This window comes from Odontesthes bonariensis, chromosome 9 (assembly GCF_027942865.1).
Source record: "Odontesthes bonariensis isolate fOdoBon6 chromosome 9, fOdoBon6.hap1, whole genome shotgun sequence".
Classification (NCBI taxonomy): Eukaryota; Metazoa; Chordata; class Actinopteri; order Atheriniformes; family Atherinopsidae; genus Odontesthes; species Odontesthes bonariensis.
Genome location: NC_134514.1, coordinates 10,043,116 through 10,064,040, shown reverse-complemented (window position 1 = coordinate 10,064,040; position 20,925 = coordinate 10,043,116). Strand labels below are relative to the sequence as shown.

Genomic DNA, 20,925 nt, shown 5'->3' with positions numbered 1-20,925 from the left:
ATGCTTATATTAATGTTTTTATAGATAAATATCATAAATACCAAGAAACTGCAAGAATAATGGTTATTAATAATAATGGTTTGGTTATTGTTTTTGTTTTACTTATTGGAGAATGTTATCAATAGTCTTTGCCTCTTAATATTTCACAGCTGACCAATTCAAAATAAGATACATTTATGCACCGTTGAAAATTCACATGGCTGTGTTAACTGAAGATTAAAGCATTGGAAACGGATCATTTCTGCTTTGCTCTCCTTGTTCCTACAAAAAGGAGACTGATCCAAACCAGAGGAACCCAGATTTATCATCCAAAATAGTAATAACATAGTTCTGAACTTTTTCGATTTAAATGTCTTCATATCTTTCCTACCTCTAAATATAAATGCAAAATGTATTTTTATGTCTCTGTGAGAGGAAAGCTTGACAGTGGTTTGATTTTTTCTTTAGTAGATTACAGTTTGAAGCATAGCTGTCAATCAGTTACACGACTAATTCATATGTCTCTATACTCTGAAAACAAATTACTTGACAGAAGATGACAGTTGCATTTGGAGGTTTGTAATGCCGTGTGCTTCTAACATGAATTGTTGAAAAACAATTAATCAGAGCATGAAATAAATATGACATGTTTTTGCGATTACTCCTGCTACCGTCTTGCAGCTTTATACACTGCTTCCCCCATTGGGGATAGATTTGACTGACAGCACACTGGTGGCAATGATCTTCCACAGAAGAACCAATGGCATAATATGCTGCTCCCAGCACATACTCGCTAAAGAAAGCTTTAAAAAGTCACCTACAAAAGACTTGGATCCTGAACACAGATTGACATCCCCCTTCTTGACACTTTGACATGTAAATTAAGTTTTTAAGTCAAGCCCTCCGGTCTCTGCAATGTTCTTTATCTCTCTTTGACTTGTCGATGCATCGGAAAGGTCTGTTTGCCCAAGCGGCATAATGAAAACCCACTGCACCTAAGTAAAACTAATAAAAGCACAAAAAAATGTTTGGAGCAGACTTGGGGTTGCTGATCTTTCTTAGAGATTCGGTGTTCATGCATCACATGTGTATATGCCAACATCAGATAAAAATGTAGAGAAACATGTCTATATATGCTCAGGTTTTACGATTCAAAGATTTATCTTAAAATGCGTTGTTAAAAAAGCACAAAAGAGATCATCTCGGTGTCTCTTGAGATGGACAGCAAGTCTGGTTGTGATGCTGCTTGCCAGCTCTCCACTGGCCTTTCTGGGAGCTACGTGCATGTCATTTCAACAAGAAAACTTCATATCCCAGTCCCTCTCCCATCAATCATCATGCCATGTTGGGCAGACATAGACAGAACCACCAAGAAAAAGCTCTGTGGTGCAAATCTTCAATAAAGAGCAACTGTCACAAGGAGCCTCAACAGCAGGCTCCATTACTTTAAAGAGCTCCATGCAGCATACCGCTGTCATCAGGCTGAGGAAAACATTCCAGTGCTATTTTTCAATGTTTTGGTCTTTTTTAAAAGCAAAAACAAAATTATGATAAAAGCTTTAGAAGTATAAAGTTAGCAGCTTCAGACAGTTTGGAAATAGGTAAGAAAATGAAAGCTTGTGAAGCAAACTGTGTACAAAAAAAACTTTAGTTGCTTGTTTATTGGCACCATCAGAGATTTTTTTCAGTTTTGGTGGGACGAGTCATTTGGCTTTTTCAAGTGAGCATTCGTGTGGGCTCTTGCATCCTCCTTGACATTTATATTCATTGTGGTACCAAAAAAATCACAAAAAAGAATGGAACGTCTGTCATCGTCACACAAACCGCAAACAGAACCTGCTTCATTGGGACGAGTGAACATCTGTTTGCTATAATGTTTTGCAAGCTTGCATGTTTTGTGCTCATATCTTTATGATGAACTATTACCAACATACAAATTCTCCAGCATGATAAGCTCAACATACAGCTTTTGGTTTACAAAATAACAAACATTTGGTGTTTATTTTCTTTAAATTTTTATTTGAAGTGTTAAAAATGATTATTTTACTGGAAAGAAAAGGAGGAACCTCTAACTCCCATGTCTAATGTTTATCACAGCACCACCAGCAGTGATTATCTACACTTAGGCTAACTTTAGAATTAAAATCGATGAGGCGTTCCTGAAAGTTATTGCTTAATGTGATCAGTCCAACAAGGTTAGAGAGCTTTTTAAGCAGACTGTGGAACAATACATGAATATGAGCACAAAGCAATGGATCAGCTGAATAACTTCACAATAAAGATGTCTCCCCCGCTTACCTTGGACCTCCTTCTCATTTCGGAACCACCTGATGTTGGCAGCAGGTTTGCTACCTGATGTGGTGCATGTCAGCGTGATTTCTTCCCCCTCCATGGCCGGCTTGGTAAATCCTGTGATCTCTGGACGTCCTGGAACTCCTGTATTTCGGGAAGATATGAACACGAATAACATACTGGATACACATTTAGTGATAAGCCACAGATTGATATGGGTCGTTTTCCTCTGACAGCTAAAAAAAACTACTAATCGACAGAAATTTACATTCATATCTTTTTCTGACTAATTCCTATTCATCACTGACTTTGTATTTTTTCCAAAAAGTTTTTTCCAAAAAGTTTATCAATGAGTACATTTCTTAGAGAGGATTATGGCTAAGACTTCAGCTAGACTTCATGGCATGGCTGTTTTATTCCTGTTTGACTGCAACATTTGAAACGGGTGTTATCCTAAATAAATGTTGAAGATGACATTGTTTCCTTTGATTTTTCTCATTGTTTTTGGTATTCCAATTACAAGATGCAGAGGCCCTGCTTGCCTGCAACTGTTATGTGCTACCATGCACTTGTAGACAGTTTTAAAACTCGACACAACTTTTCTTAATAGCTTAACTTGTAAATGTGCAGTATTTATGCTGTCAGAATGTAAGGAATTAACTAGAAAGTAACAGGAACAAGGACAGAGATATATGATCCAACACTGACACGCTCACCTAGAACAGTGAGGAAGGCCTTGGTGGTCTTGACAGGCATGGTGAAGAGCGAGCATGTGTACAGGCCCTCGTCTGAGAGGCTGACATCGCTGATTCTGATAGTGAGCTCCAGTGATGAGGCTCGCACCAGCTCAATTCTGTGGTCTCTCAGAGCTATAAGGAATGACAGCACAGCAGAGAGAATAGAAAAAAGACAGAGCTCACTAATGAGCAAAATTACAATAAAAACTGTAATGGCAGCTAACATGTAGAGATACCATGTGCGATTCAGGCAACCTTTCCCAGCTGAATATGCTGTACTTTCAATTATTTCAAATACAAAATCTATCAAATGCTGCAAACCCATACTGTAGCAAGTGGTTTGAAACGTTCTAGATATATTTGCATTTTTGGCTGATGGTCTCCTTCACAGTCAGTGCGAGTACAGAAGGCATCAGTGAGATGCACTGAGGCGTAGCAGCAGGAGTAAACTTACAGCGCTAGATTACTGTATTTATTTTGGTAATCACTTACTTTCTAGTCATTGGTTTAAACTTTAACGCACTTAGCAACAAGCTGTGCTGGTGACATTTTTTTACTCACAGTTATACCCCACAGCCAACAGTTCGAGTAAGAAAGACTCATTCATTTCAAAAGAACTCATAGGCTATAGTGCAGATATAGCCTGAGCAATAATTCATTACTGTGTATTAAATATGTATTATGTTTACGGTCAAATCATAACAGGACAATCACAGTTGTTTAAAAGAGAAGTTAATGTAGTCAAGATGAGATCCATAACTGGAAGTAGAATATCAATACAGTAGAAACATGATTATCTTCTTGTAGTTTTTTATGCAATTGTTTAATATTCAACATTGAGACTTTCTGTGTATTAATCCAACCAAATAACGCTGAGTATGAAGACTGAGTATAAAAAGAAAACAACATTAATAATTGAAAATAGCAGCTACACCTACATACAAATGAATAACTAGATTCAGAATCACCTGCTTCTACGAGTACAAGCAACCAGCCACAGAGGGCAGGAAGGAAAGTGTTCTTCATTGAGTAAATAACACATTCTTAATCCTCAGTCCCTTTAGGTCTGGCCAGCTCTCTCCCGGGACCTTCTCTCATCTGAGGTCATTTAAACTCTATTGAGTACGAGTAAGAGTACTACACAGGGAAAATCTGTTGAAATGCAACAGAAAGGGGTGCTGATTAGGACTTAATCTTTGTGGTCAGTGTAAAGTGGTGTCATATCAGATGAAGACCGGCATTTGATTTTAGTGATAACCATACACAGCAGACATGTGATACACAATTAAATCAGATTGGCTTAAATTGTTATTAGGTTTAACACAGACATAGGTGATTATCAGCAATGCTGCTCCTCATCTTCAATTACACCGAGTCATTTGATGATCATTATCACATAATCAAACACTTGCTAAAAAAAGGAGGGGGGTAAACGAAGACTGATACTCATAGGAAGTTTCTTATTAAAGACATTTTTGTTCTTGAAGAATAAAGAGTAGTGCAAATAAAAACAATCTTCAAGCCAGAATTCAAATTTAATAACAAGCAGCGCCACCAGGCAGTCAGCTTATTATGTGCTACGGGGCTTAATACAAACATTTGATAGTCTTACTGTAGCAAACAGCATCCTGAAACAAAGCTGTCTGATGTTCTTTGTAGTTAAGCATCCTCACTACAGAGCTTGAAAATGCCCAGAGGCTCCAGCAGAAAACAGCAAAGCCTTTGGTGGATGGATGCATTGGAGAGGTGATGGGGTCTAAGCAAACATCGCACAGGAATTCAAAAAGATACGGAAGTACGGGCTGGGAGGATCAAAGCCGTGAACAAGATGACAAACTATGATTCCGTGACCTATATCCCTCTATCTCTGCAATGCATAGAGGAAAGTCCTGTCTTTGGACCATTTGTCTGTCAACAGACCATTTTTTTTCTTCCTCTTAACGCCCTATTCCTCAAAGCACAAACACCTTTGAGATGCTGATCATGTTTAGTCTCCTTTTGGTAAAAGAGATTAGTTGATGAAAAGCTGCTGTCCTTTCATTAAAGTGACAATCTGCCTAAAATCTGCTTGTATGAAGAATAAATTATTTCCAGTCTGTTTCAGTAGCTACAATCAGCCTGAAATGATGTGTTACAATTAATTTAGTGTTGTAAAGAAAGATTGAAATTCCACTGAAACTTCTCTAGCTACTACAGTATAACGGAACCGCATCGTCTCGTTGTTATTATCAACACAGGAATAATTTTTGATAACTTCATCTGCAGCTTTTATGTTTCACCATTACCAATTTTGGAGCTCCACAGGGGCATTTCTAGGTGTATTTAAACAGAAATACAGTTGTTTTGCAACACTGACTGAGTTTGCCGGATTATTATAGGAATGTTTGTAGGAATTCTTTTGACTTTGCATACATTTCTTTGGTAGAATTTACTGGCATTGGAATCCATTGAGAATAACCTCAAGACTCTGAAATTACCAACTTTAAAAAGGCCTTTTAACAATATCTGCTGCTCAATAGATGTAGGGTACCATTTTAAATATCAAACACTGACCCAATACAATACAGACCACTGATCATTTCAAGTGACATTTAAAGTACTAGGTATTCAGCTCATTTACAATAAGTCCTGAACAGCACATTACTATTCAAAATAGAAGTATATCTAAATGTCAGAAGCTGAAATACTGATTTTGATGGACTGAACCCAAGGAGAGGCAGATAAACAACCTACAGATGGACAAAACATGGTCTTGACAGATGTGGTTTTGTTAGACAGCCAATGGCATTACAGAGCCAATGGGTCAATGACATATTGATGGAATGAGATATACAAAGGTTTAAATAACCCAAAGACAAGTGTTATCTATTACTCGGACATCACATGGCCTGGAAACCATACTGCCAGAATCCAGTCCAGGCAAGAGGCCTAGACTGTGGCAACATCTGTCACAATCAGACCTAAATGCCATGCCTGACAATGCTTTTTTCCAGGAGCTTTAGAAAATCAATGTGATGAAAAGGTTAATTTCCCTCAAACCCTAAATAGCTCTGGCACTGTTCATTCTGCTTGGGTGAAAACATAAATCTGCACCTTGACCTTGTGTATGCTACAGCCTTGCAGCATGGCAGCTTAATGACACTGGAGCAGTACATTTCTTGTGATGGAAGCCTTTCCAAGGCTGTCTCAAATCAGTAAAACTGACAATCTAGTTCTCCCTCATGGCAAAGGATACTGTTGCTGTGGTCCTTCGATGCAAAGTAATGTGAGCCTCATTTCATTTAAATACCTTTGCACTGTCAAACCTGTAAGTGGAAGATCTAGTGTGTCAGACTAAGTTTTTTCCATGAATGACAATTTTGAATCATCTGAATGTAGTAGGTCCAAAAAGAGTTTGAAACTATTATCAAAAATATTTACTTGACAAGGCGTATGATCTTAACACTTATGAGAAGCGTTAACAGTCTGCTCAGATCTGTCCTCAAATAACTGGAAGCAGAGAATCTAGAGATGCAATTATCACATGACATTCACTTTTTCACTCCACTGCAGCAGACAGATGTTAACAAATGTTTCTAATCCAAAATGATGAAGTGTATCCTGATGGTCCAGATAGAAAAGGACATTTCCCATCGATCCATTAGTCTTGGAAACAAGCTGGTGGCTTTCGAGCTAAGCCAAAATATGTTACTTCTGCAGTGTTCCCATTTGGCAATTTTTGCACGGCCTATAACCACTTTGAGCTAGTCCTGAAATGTGAAAGCATTAGCTGTCCTTCAGTTAGAACACAGAATCCTGGCACGCACCCCCTGCCTGCTCTCCAGCCAGGGGCTCCACTCTTTGCAATTAGAGGTTGTTTGCTGCTGGCTGTGCTCGCTCAGTGTGGGCGATTTTGGATGTGCTTCAGGTCTATAGTGGTGCAGACAGGGGGCTTTTTCCAACCACACATGTGGCTGCAATTAAGAGAAGGAAAAAGGCTTGTTCCAGAGGACCATTGTCACTGCCCGCATCTCAGAGATCCTACAGAGCAGGTGCAACTCAAATTGGACTAATTTTTTGCGCTTGAAGCAGAGAAGGAAAGAAGGAAATCTCTGAGGTTGTTACAAACTTACTTCAAGCAGTGAATAATGAGACTAAATATATTTTTGTTCATTCATTTCTCAGTCCAAGCTTTATTGTACACTTTGTTGATTTATTTATTTTTTTGTTTGTTTGTTTGATGAGTATGCAGTCTTACCAGTAGGGTTCTTTGAAGACATACCAATAACATCGCTGCAAAGATACCAAACATGATGGAGGTGGTCCTCAGTCTCAAGGAATTTAAATGCAACATATTCTATGTTGAGTATGACTATTACAAAGGGATAATATAAATAATACATGAGAGTGCAGTGTGGCATAGAGCTTAGTGAAGTAGATTCTGGAGTACCTCTTCACATTAGCAATAATAGCAGAGTGTATAGTGCCATAATGGTAGATTCACATTTCAGTGGAAGTAAGGCATTACACTTAAAAGCCCATTAGTCCCAGAGGAAAGACATTATCTGTGGCCTTAAGACTCTTTCTACATTTTTTTTTTGCCAGCAAAAACATTTACTGGAAAGTAAACACCATTTAAAAGAATAAACTCATTACTTGTCACCTGTGAAAAGTCTTTTCAAGACATTTGAAGAAATTGAGAAAAAGCATAATCTGAGAGATTCATTCATCAATAATAATAATAATAATAATAATAACAACAATAACATATATATCTTCACATGCTTTCAACAACCTTTAAACATAGTGTATTTACTAGAATGGAGGTTTAAATGTGCTTTCATTGGTGCTCACTCCAGTAATTACATCCTTGCTAATTATCTTTCATTCTCTCAAGCTAATGAATGTTTTAATGCTATCATTAGAGCATTCATTTAGCACATAACAGCATTTTGATTACGACAACCCAATTAAGATCAATTTTGCTGTGTGACCTTTATGATTTAGACTGAATGCCCCAATTAAATGTCATGAATGATGAACCATGAACTTCTGAAAGATGGGGCAGAAATGGAGAGAAGTGATATAAAATATGGAACATCATATTTATGCTGTATACATCTTCATATTGCTGCACATGCTGTAGATCAAATTAGTTGTCTGCCTCTGACAAGCAACCTGCAGTAGCTTTCCATTAATTTCATTATTCATATTCACCATATCTGATAAAAGATTCTGTATGCCTCCATGAATGTCATTACCATTTTCTACAGCCTCACTACTTACATTTTATTCTTTTCCCACAGAAGCCAAAAGTGAAATAAATCATAATGAAGACAGCAAAGGACAGCTCTGTTCTCATTTGTCCTGCTCAGTAATAATAATTCATAACAGCGGCAACATATAAAAGGGATAATTCTACAAAAGACATATGGTCTAAATCAATGTTTTCATCATGGCAGCCCACCAGAGTTTCCGTCCCTAGCAGTGTTCACTAATTGGTCTAATGTATGAGGGAAGCGTTGGCCTGGCTATTAAGGCAATCTATCTGTGTTTTCTCAGGTCTGTGGCAGTAGTCTGTAGGAATCTGATATCTGCTGTAGGGTAGTCTGAAGTGTCTAAGGTGGCAACAATCAGCCAAGACTCAGATATACATGTTGAATGAGGGGGAGCATGCCAGTGAGCCAGCTGGCATGATATAAGAAGAGGGCTGTGTTCAGCTTTGCACAAACATCCTGAGAGACCAACCCATATGGATCAGATGTGGCAGGCCAGCAAGATTAATATTCTTCTGGATATCCATAAAGTTAACTGAGCTCCTTTGGGATGGCGTTAGATATTGTTTACATAATACATTATACTATAGTTGTCACCTGCTCAAATTTGCTCCATTATTCACTGCAGGTTTGTCATGACACATGACATTACTGAGCTGACTAATTTAGAAGGTCACCACTTTCAAGAAACACCACTGCACAAGTATGTTGTACCTGACGATTATAACCCCATGAGGTGAATTAAACTAATGATACACCTTCTGTTGCATGTTGCAACTGAATCAAGAAAGGGTTCATTGGAAAAGTCTGATCATCAGAGGATAGAGTTTTTAATACTATGATTAATTTCTTAAAATATCCTAACTGATCCATGTCAATACGGTCAAGCAATGCAAACATTGGGACATTGTTATGACAAAGCAACAGGGAGCACACTGGCATCAGTTTTTGGGTGAATGGCCACAACGTTGACATCAGAAACTGCTGTCCCTATCATAACCTATTAAATTCAATGGGTTGAATTTTTAAATTTGATTAGAAAAAAAGAAAAAAACAAGAACAAAACTGTGGCAGCAGTGTTAATCAAAGCATCACTTACTATGCCTCACTCAGTAAATTTTGGAATACCAACAATTACAACTTGATCCTCATATAGGAACTACCAAGCTGAAAAGGTCGGAAGTAGTTATTATTACCACTACATTCTTTCAGATATGTTTAAGTAACGCTAGTAAAGCTTTGAACCCTAAAATGATATGTCTCTGACTCATTTCATGCACATTCCCCAGCCTGAAACTAAAAATAAAATATTGTACTCCAGAACTTTGGTGTTCTGCCCGGCACAGCACTACTTTCCTTTATGATAACACATCATTCACCAACAACTAGATAAAAGAAAAATTAATAAATTCTAAAAACAAACTGTCGCCATTACAAAATAAGTTGTAGAGTGGAAAAACACATGGCTGTTATTAGACATTGTCAAACTTAAAAAGTAAACAAATAAAAGCAAAAAAAAACTTGTGGGAGATGCAACAACAAGAGCCGAGACAGCGGCACAGGAGGGAGTGAGGAAGAAGAGATAAGGTGAACGGGCAGGATATGGAATAGAAATAAACATAAATTTGGATTTTACTGCTGGAGAGAGTTTGGAAAAAAAAAAACAGATGACAGAAAGATGCAGAGTTAGCTTCATTGTTGCTATTACTAAGGAATAACTGATTAGCCCTCTTCTTCTGTTTGCCTTGCTTGGCTCTGTAGCTGAAGTTGCCGACATGCAGGTTTAAACAATACATTGATATATAATCACGATCATTTCTCCCTCTGCTCTGTGTAGGCTGTAAATCAGAGGAGATGAGATGAGAAACACATTTATCAACTCTAGACTGACTTATTGAAAATACATAACATTACAACAGCACAATTTCCATCCACATTATGTTATTTATGAGAAGTTAAAACAAAAGTTAGAATCTTTATCATCTTTGTCAAATCACAGATAAAGGCACCTCAGTTCCAAATCAGACTAACATGAAAGTTAAAAATGTTGATATCTCAGTGTTCTCTGCTATCATGCAATACATAGCACTGTAATATATGCAATGTGCATTATGCTGCACATGTTTTGATTTCATACATGTACATAAAGGTTTGCTTTGAAGACAGTGACGTTATCTCACACAACTTTTGCGGAAGGAAAAGAGCAATTATATATATATATATATATATATATATATATATATATATATATACATATATATATCCATCCATTTTCTGCTTAATACAACTTAGGGTTGCAGGGGGGCTGGAGCCTTTCCCAGCTGTCATTGGGCGAGAGGCAGGGTTCACCCTGGACAGGTCGCTGGTCCATCACAGGGCCACATATTCAATTCAATTCTTTATTTATATCAGACACAAGTGCATGGTCCATATCACAATATAAATACATAGTAAAAAAAAAAATAATAATAATAATAATAAAATAATAATAATAATAATAAATTGTAAAATAAAAGACAAGACAAGTACACAGCCATCAGGCATATAAGCACTCTCTCCAGTGTCGCCTAAGCTTAGAAGAGAACCTCACAGAGCTCTTAGTTGGATTTACTAAAGATTCAATTATACTACTTTGAGAGCAATCCAGTCGGCACATAAATTTATACATTGCATTTCTCAGGACTGCATCACATCCAGGGACATTGGAGTGTGCAAACAGGTAGCTGGCACTGGACCATCTAGGTAACTGCATCAGTAGTCTCATAGTGTCATTATATGCAACTGTGAGCTTCTGGTAGCTGTTTTTCTTATATTTCCACCACAAGTGGGCAGTATACATGGGTGTACAGAAGGCCCTGAACAGAGAGGATTTGACATTAAAAGAACACATACTAAACTTGCGAAGTAGCATATTAGCCTGGGCATACAATTTACGTCGTTGACGGTATATATCACGATCATCACAGAGATCATCTGAAATTATATGACCAAGGTACTTAACTTCCTTGCACACCATAAGTGGACTATCACACAGATGGAAAACAGGGAATGTCATCTTCTTATCCTCTTTACTCCTCACTATCATGACATTGCTCTTCTTTGCATTGAATTTAATGTCATACAAAAGACCAGATTGAGTGCATACCTTAAGAAGTTGTTGTAAACCAGCACTACATGGGCTCACAATGGCCAGGTCATCTGCATACATGAGATGGTTAATCACAGAGCTACCAATTAGACAGCCTGTAGAACACAAACTCAGCTGGACTGATAAGTCATTCATATACACATTAAATAGTGCAGGAGATAGAAGCCCACCTTGGCGGACACCATTTGATACGTGGAATGGGGAGGATATTCCACACCCCCATTTTACACGCATTGTCTGGTGGCTGTACCAGTACACTAGGATCCTAATGATGACCTTAAGCACTCTCTGCTGTAATTTCATAAATAACTTACTATGATTGATTCTGTCAAAAGCCTTAGAGGCATCAAGAAAACACATAAAAACAGTAGAGTTCTGGTTCACATATTTGGAAACCATTTCCTTTAAAGCAAATACGCACATATCGGTGCCATGTTTCTTTTTAAAACCAAACTGATTATCTGCTGTTACTAGAAAAACATCAAGCCTTGTAATGAGGACCCGTTCTAGAACCTTGGAGGGAATACTAGACAGTGCTATTGGTCTGTAGTTGTCTATACTATTCAGTTTCCCTGCTTTGTCCTTAAGAACTGGAACAAGCAATATAGACAAAAGTGACTCAGGTAGCACTCCATGGATAAGGAGCCCAGTAAAACACATTGCTAAAAGAGGACAGAGTTTCTTGCTGCCATACTTAAGGTGCTCAGCACAGATTTGATCCATGCCACACGCCTTATTATTATCTAGTGCTGATATTGCTTCAAGAATTTCTTCAGGTCTAATTACAAAGTTTTCAGTTGAATCAATGCTATTTACTTCAAAGGGATCATTCCTAATGCAATTAAACAGTTCTTGGTAATGCTTACGCCATTTCTCAACAATATTGTCAGTACCTGACACCCCTTCTATATCAGAGGGGAGAGAGGTTTTGCAGTTGTTCAATGCTTTAACCTCTTTCCAAAAGTCATAATAATCATTATTCTGTAGCCTATTAGCAAGTGCATCAGCTCTCATGGTGCTTTCATTCCTCTTGATAAAACGAAGAGTATATTTTAATTTAGCGTTTGTGGCCTTTTTACTTTGAAACAGGGGACCTTGTCGTGGCCTACCTGCATCACACCAAAGTTTAAAAGCCTCTCTGGCTACAGTATGTAGATCCCTAACATGTTCATTCCATCCAGGTTTGGCATTACTATGTATTTTACCTCTCTTTGTAGTTATTGGGGTGCTAGCTGCAGTAAGACTGCTGACAATGCCATCATACAAAGAGCATAATTCACGCCCATGGTCAGCATTCTTACAATTCATGTCATGGCACAGCAATGAATTTTTAGGTAAATCAATTAGACCCAATAGCTTGTCAGTAGAGGAGAAGTATTTGTACAATTCTTCCTCAGATACCTTTAACCAGTCTAATTTTCTAGCATCACTTGCATCATTGTGTGGAACCAAAGCAGGAACATTTTCAACATTCAGTGTCATAGATATAGGCATATGATCAGAAATGGCCAAGTCATACTTAATCTCCATATTAACCACTGAGGAATGAGCATCTGCTGTGCACACCAAATGATCAAGCCAGGAGGTACTTTGCCAAGCATCACTCACATAAGTAAAACTACTGTCAGGCAGCAAGAGCCGGCTAGTTAAAAACAAATTATTATCATGACAAAACTCAGTCAAATCTCTGGTAAATAAGGCCTTGCTATCAGATAAGTCAGCATTAAAATCACCAATAATGTATACACATGTAGAATCACAATCTTCAATAAATGACTGTAAAAAGGCTAGTCTGCTTAAAAATTCATCCTCTGACTGGATAGATTCATAGGGCATGTAAATGTTTATGATGATCATTCTTTTATTATCGACATTAATATCAAGGCCGATGGCCCAGTCCACATTCAGTCTCGTAACAGACACTATTGACCCTTCCCAGTCACGTGACTTTCGTAAAGCAACCGCCATTTTGGACGTATAGAAGACAACGATTTGCGAGTAACGATAGTAACAGTAACGATACAGACAGACTGAAAATTGAATAAAAGAAGAAAGAACAAGATGCAGAAAAAAACTCCACTATCCAGCGAGGTCGGGCATTTAGTGGGCCAGCAGAGGGAGAGGTACAGTCCCCTCCAAAAGTATTGGAACAGCAAGGCAAATTCCCTTGTTTTTGTTGTTCACTGAAGACATTTGGGTTTAAGATCAAAAGATGAGTATGAGACAAGAGTTCAGAATGTCAGCTTTTATTTCCTGGTATTTACATCTAGATGCGTTAAACAACTCAGGACATACCACCCTTTGTTTGAACCCACACATTTTTCAAGTGAGCAAAACTATTGGAACATGTGACTGACAGGTGTTTCTTGTTGACCTGGTGTTGCCTTTAAGGTTGATTATTCAAACATTAAATAGCTCTGCATGTTTAAACCTATAAAGACTGAATTTCTTGTTAAAGAGGATAAACCAACATGAAGACCAGAGAGCTGTCTATGGGAGAAAAGCAAGCCATTTTGAAGCTGAGAAAAGAAGGAAAATCAATCAGAGCCATTGGACAAACATTGGGCAGAGCAAGCACAACAATTTGGAATGTCCTGAAAAAGAAAGAAACTACTGGTGTATTGAGCAACAGACGTCGAACAGGTTGGCAAAGGAAAACAACAGTAGTTGATGACAGAAATATTGTGAGAGCTGTAAAGAAAAACCCCAAAACATCAGTAAGTGACATCACCAACGACCTCCACAGTGCAGGGGTGAAGGTATCACAATCCACTGTTCGAAGAAGACTCCGAGAGCAGAAATATAGAGGCCATACCACAAGATGCACACCACTCATCAGCAGTAAGAATCGGAAGGCCAGATTGAAATTTTCAAAGAAGTACAGAGATGAGCCGCAAAAGTTCTGGAACACAATCTTATGGACTGATGAGACCAAGATTGATCTTTACCAAAGTGATGGAAAGGCCAAAGTGTGGAGAAAGAAAGGAACTGCTTATGATCCTGAAGCATGGTGGAGGTAATGTCATGGCTTGGGCATGCATGGCCGGTTCTGGAACAGGCTCATTAATATTTATTGATGATGTAACTGATGATGGTAGCAGCAGAATGAATTCCGAAGTGTACAGAAACATTTTGTCTGCCAATTTATGGAGAAATGCATCCAAACTAATCAGGAGGAATTTTATCATGCAGTAGGACAATGACCCAAAGCACACTGCCAATAAAACAAAGGACTTCATCAGGGGGAAAAACTGAAAGGTTTTAGACTGGCCAAGTCAATCACCTGACCTTAACCCGATAGAACATGCATTTCACCTCCTGAAGAGGAAACTGAAGGGGGAAACCCCCCGAAACAAACAAGAACTGAAAGAAGCTACGGTAAAAGCCTGGAATAGCATCACAAAGGAAGAATGCAACAGTTTGGTGATGTCGATGGGTCGCAGGCTTGAGGCAGTTATTGCAATCAAGGGTTATGCCACCAAATATTAAATGTTATTTACTTAAAGATTATTTGTTCCTTTACTTTTGCTCACCTAAAAATGCTGTGGTGTAATACAAATGGTGATATATCCTAAGTTGTTTAACGCATCTAGATGTAAATACCAGGAAATAAAAGCTGACATTCTGAACTCTTGTCTCATACTCATCATTTAATCTTAAACCCAAATGTCTTCAGTGAACAACAAAAACAAGGGAATTTGCCTTGCTGTTCCAATACTTTTGGAGGGGACTGTATGTGACCTGCCTTTTACCAGTGGATCGTCCCTGGAGCCGGTGGGCGGCATCTTTTTACAGCTAAGGTTTGTTTACATTTTTCATTTAACGTTGTTCACCAGGATAAACGACATGTAAACCCGTTGACACGGTGTTATAATCTTGCTATTACGAGAATTGCAATGACCAAGTCATAGTGCTTTACTAAAGGCGCTGTGTTATGTTTTATCTAGTAGAAAGGCAACCCTGAAATGGCACGGGGGAACACTAGTGTGCCATGAGAGATCATCTGGTGTGCCGTGGAAAATCCCTCTCAGGCTTTATCTTTATTTTGCATGTATATGTATATGTTATATATCTTTATTCGACACTTACCTCCAACAAAGTGGTCACTACACAACCGCTGGTATACTGAAGGTTGCCAGTCTTTCCTATTGATCGCCGCGACTCATCTTCTCCGTCGCTCAAGATCAGTGGGGATCCGGTAAAAAGACAAATCTTTCCTCGTCTGCTGACTGTTGGTACACCCAGGCGCGCAACAATATGCCGGCATGATGTAAACCTTACTGATCTAATCGATATTTTCCTTTGAATGTTCCTCGCTCCTCCGTTGTTGGCTGTGGTAGACTACTTGTTTTCACGTCCAAAATGGCTGACGCTTTTGTTGTGACGTCACGTGGGATGGGTCAATAGGGTCATACTTTTTGTTCCACAATATTGCAACGCCCCCCGGTATTCTACCACGCACAATCCTTGTGCTGAGGTCAGTGGTGGACTCACCAGCTCCGTGGAAGTCTTTGTGCAGAGCATTCAGTCTGCCCAGGTCTTGTTTGGGGAGCCAAGTCTCTTGAAGACAGAGAATGTCACACATACCTAACAAGCGGTTGACATTGAAATTTCTTGCTTTATCATCATCGCTATGCCCAGTCCGCAGTCCACGGGAGTTGTATGAAGCAATCCTCATTCATGTGTTTTGCGATAATCCATTACGGTCCTCTCCTTCATATCTGCACCTCTGATCTCAGAACAGTTGGACCCAACTGGGAGCGTCACTGGCACCGAAACGCCAGGCACTCTGCGTTGACGCGCCTCGTAATAGCGCCGAACAAACGAGCCCGTGGGCCAAAGTTCGGGGTCATACATCTCTGCCACCTCCTTACATTCCGCAGTGACTTGAAATGAGCTAAATCTTCCCTGCAATGTATCTATCTTCCGACACTCTACTGCTCGCCCAAGTTTACTCTTGAGATAGTCACTGAGTGTATCAGCTTCAAGGCTAGGATCGAACCTCGTTGCAAAAACACTCACCATCTTCGTTTGGACTGCCTGTATACTCGTTGTCCCGGTACCAAAGATGCCAGGTTTCTTGCGTAAGGGTTTATGGTGTGTTAAGTCCGTAGAAAGTTTTCTGCTATCCAGTGTCGCGTTTTTCCGCCGTTTCCCCTCACTCACTACCCGGTTCCACGGGAGTGAGTTAGGCAGTGCCAGTGCATGATCTGTGGGCACCGCAGACGCAACAGTGTGGTTATCCATTGCCGAATTTCCTTCAGCGCCGTACTTCTCTGAAACTGTCCGCCTTGACGGTGCACGGTCCGTCTGGTCAACAGCACTTTCATTCCTGGTTGGAGGCCGGCTTCGGTTCTCTGCATTGGATGCACTGGACTGCCCGGTGTCCCCAAGAAAGCCGCACGGCCTCTCCACTGCAACCATCCGTTTATCCAGAGATTCGGTAGCTGCGCGCAAACTTTCGCAGGCGTCAACCTGCGCTTCCATAACTTTTTGCATACCAGCAATGCTACAGTTGATTTGTTGCATTTTCCCCATCAGCACTGACACATCAATGCTAGTGAATGAGACAGGAGGCAGTTCATCCAGGAAGTGGGAGACGAATTTAGGAATATCGTCTCCACATTCATTCAGTACTTTCAAGCACAATTTAACATTGTTTATGTCCTTTTGTGCACCTTTGTGCGAGACCAACCGCTGTGTCGTCTTGGTACAGACCTCGAATAGGACTTTCTTTGAAGATTCAATCCTCTCAGACGTGAAATGATTTGTCACCAATGTGACGATTTCATCTTGGCTCAAAGTCCTCATTTTCACAACAATAAAATTCAGAAGTTCATCTTCTACTATCAGCTTTCCATCAAGAGTCTTATGTATTTCGGGTAAGGTGCGAGAAAATGCACTAAATGCGGGAGCAACACGCTGTGTTGCTTCAGCCGCCATCAGCTGACCAGCTGCTCCTGATTATCTCAGTAAGACTGTCCTAAATAGCATAAAGGAAATACAATGAGTAAGACGGCAAAAAGAGAAATTACACCGAAAGCGAGTTGGAAGTGCTACTTCCCGAAGTGGAGGCGCGCAAAAAACATAGAAACAAACAAGACAAAGACCATCCACACTCAGTCCTACGGTCACTTTAGAGTCACCAATTACCCTAACATGCATGTTTTTGCATGGTGGGAGGAAGCCGGAGTACCCGGAGAAATACAAGGGGAGAACATGCAAACTTTGCAAAGACAGGCCCCAGTTGGGATTCAAACCTGGAACCCTCTTGCTGTGAGGCAATATATCATATGTTAAACTGTTTCGAAAGACAGAAATGCCCTTATCTGAAATGGAACAAATTATAGACAGGCTAAAGATCAGACTTTGTCTGACTTTACCCAGTAGCCGTAAAACTCAATTGATATAATATGGAAAGCCAGACTCAAAGGAATTTAAAAGGTCATTTTAATACTCTTTCTGTAGCTACCCTATTTTACATCAAACTCCATACACATCAAGACAAATGCCTTTATCTTTATACTAAGCTTGAGGGAATAAGCAAAAGTAGATATAAAAAAATGCCTCGCAGAATCCTTACTTGTATTTGTTGAGAATACAGAATCACACAAAAAAGTGTAAAAAAAACTAAATCTACATTTGACATGCACAATGAGAGCCTGCAACCATTTGCTGAATAAAGAAACCAGGGGGGACTTGCATGCCCATGCTGTCATAGGCTCCAATGACAATTATAGTACGAGGAGAGGTGGACCACAGCGACAGAAGACAAAGGCCAAAAGATAAAAAGATATTTACCTAGCAAGAACAAACAAGAAAGAGATAAAGAAAATGGGTATCTAAAACTTTTAACTCTGAGAATAAGGCAATTCATCATTGCTGCATGAATCCAGTCAGTTTCAAAGGAATTTAACATGTAATTTTGATACACCTTTCTCAATTTACCCTATGTCATATGAAACTTGAAACACATAGAAATATGCACTTATTTTTAATACTAAGCTTGAGGTAATAACAAGAAACAGATTTGAAGAAACATAGCCATTACTTGTATTAGCTGAGCATACAGAATCATAAATATAAGGTGCAAAAAGCTGAATCAGTGGATTACACATGCACAATGAGATTCTCCACTTATTTTCTCTGAGGAGATTTTCTTGGGGGAGTTTTGCATGTGCATCAAATGTCCATGCTGATATAGACTTTTGTAGTATGCTAAAAGGTGGGCAACGGCGACGATGGACTAATACAAAAAACACAGAGAAAAGGGGATATTCATCCAGCAGGTGCAAAAAATAGATGCATGAACAATGCATACATTCAAGAAACCACATGCACAACTTCTCCTCCACGTTAACATGCATTTTTCCCTTGTAGGATGCATTTGCAAGGAGAATAGGTGCACCAAAGGCATTCCTCAGCCCATGCAACACAACACAAAAAAGAGACAATTTCACAGAGCCTGCTCAGTGAAATTTCCTCCTGCAACTGCATGTTGTCTCGAGACTTTAAAAATAATACAAATATCTAAAGATCGTTTCCACAGGAATGTTTGAGAAAACAGGACAAATACAGTGATCCATCTGTACATCTGTCTCCCTCCTGATCATTTCCACACAGACTGTATACTCTACAGGCTGTGCTTCATCCCTTTCCAGATAAAACAGGACTCCACCCTCATGTGTTTTGTGAGCTGATGCACATTTTGTCTGCTGGTTTCTAATCCAACCAATCCTTTTTTTTTTTATCTATAGGGATGTTTGCTCTGAATTTACAGCTTGTTACTTTTTTAAATTAAGCAGTTTGTTTTGCTGTTCATGGTTACAAAACTAAGATCACTGAAGAAAACTGATCTTCTTTGTTCCTCTTCTTCAGCGACTCAGTTGTGCCTCTTCTTTACTGTTCCATTTACTATCATGCCTATTAAGAAGTGGTACAAACAATGTCTTGATATGCTAATTGGGGAAGTGTCCGGATCATTCACAGCTAAAATCGGGAGTGGAAATCAGGTTTGTGCTTACTGAAAGTAAGCATAAGGTTGAGTCCAGGATTTTTCACTGGCTCTTCAAGAAGGCTCAGAAAACAGGAGAAGAGGGAAAGCTGCGGCCCTGTGCCAAGCAATTAACTGGTGATTTGGCACTGCAGGGAATTCCTTCCAGGTGTCCCACCCTGGCTTATGTATCAAGCTTGTGTTGTTCCTCTAGTGTGATAGTCTTACAGGCATCATATTAGCTGTGCCAATAAACCTTTTCATTAGACTGGAAAAGATGGAAAGAGGAGTCCCCACACTTAGCCCAGGCAACCTCTGAGTGGACAGTGTTCATTTTGTCATACCTGTTGCTCAGTGAGAGGATTCTCCCCATCGTTCCCTTCAAGCTCTCTTTACAATCATGTGAAAAGAAAAAGCTCACCTTCTTCTGATTATAATGTTTTACATCTAAGGAGATAATATGAAATAATATGGTCCTCATTAGGTCTTGAAATTAGGTAATTACACTAAAACTTCCTATTATTCAATTAGTAGAAACTATGTATTTATGCCAAGATAGTTTGTAAAAAACAAGAGCTACATCCCAGTCTCTGCAGGACTCAATATCTATGTTAAATGTTCAAGCTGATGACAGTACAGTTAGAAAAAGACAGAATAATTATGGCTTGCTCTGAAGTGTTGCAGCAGATACCCTCTTTCTGCTAACTTAGTTATTTAATTAACTCAGTATTTTTGAGTCAAATGTTAAAGGGGAACTCCGGGGCATTTGAAGCGCAATCCCATTGCTAGAGGTTGTCAAATACTGACAGTAGGACACAGACTGGTGCAAATCGGCACAATACATGCCCAGTAATATTGTTGTAATGTTTTAAATACTTGAACACAGTTTTTCTAGAGAAGATAATTGTTTTCGATATGGGAGTATCGTCCATTGACTGTTTTGGGCTTTCACATGCGCGCGCATACCAACAACCGGTAAGTGACATGCTGTTTATAAAGTTGTTTTGTAACGTCCCCATGCCAGTAATGTGAGAACCATGCATATGGTTTTGATGGTAAGGCTTGTGACTTTATTGTCGGATGGTTTATAAAGTGGTGTGACGTTTCTGCAGTGTGCAAGTTGTTGTTTTATGTGGAAGGTTTAGCACTTGCCCCTTGGCCACCACGTATTTGGCTAGCATGACAGGCTGCGCAAACAGCGCAATCGCCGCACAGGGAGCGCCGATTTGCACCAGTCTGTGTCCTACTGTCAGTATTTGACAACCTCTAGCAATGGGATTGCGCTTCAAATGCCCCGGAGTTCCCCTTTAAGTCATCTGTCCAACAATTGAAGTTCAGCCAAAACTGAGTCATGTTACAGGACAATAATCCCATGCACAGCAGCAATGTGTAAATCAACGTGCAGCAATTGTCCAGTCAAAGTCAAGACCGCAGACTGACTGAAATGTTGCGGTGGGACCTTAAGAGAGCTGTGCATAAATGAATGCCCGCAAACTTCAAAGAGCTAAAGACCTGTCGTAA

The 20,925-nt window shown here is 39.4% G+C and overlaps 1 protein-coding gene across 4 annotated transcripts in view; it reads right to left on the bottom strand.

Annotated features, from left to right (window-relative positions):
* Nucleotides 1-20,925, bottom strand: part of LOC142388129 (cell adhesion molecule 2-like) — a 216,020-nt gene that overhangs the window by 15,744 nt on the left and 179,351 nt on the right. For all 4 annotated transcript variants that reach the window (XM_075473053.1, XM_075473050.1, XM_075473051.1 and 1 more), the window contains 2 exons: nt 2,988-3,140; nt 2,278-2,415 (listed from right to left, as the gene is read on the bottom strand). In XM_075473053.1, coding sequence (XP_075329168.1) covers nt 2,278-2,415; nt 2,988-3,140 — 291 coding nt within the window. The remainder of the gene's footprint in view (nt 1-2,277; nt 2,416-2,987; nt 3,141-20,925) is intronic.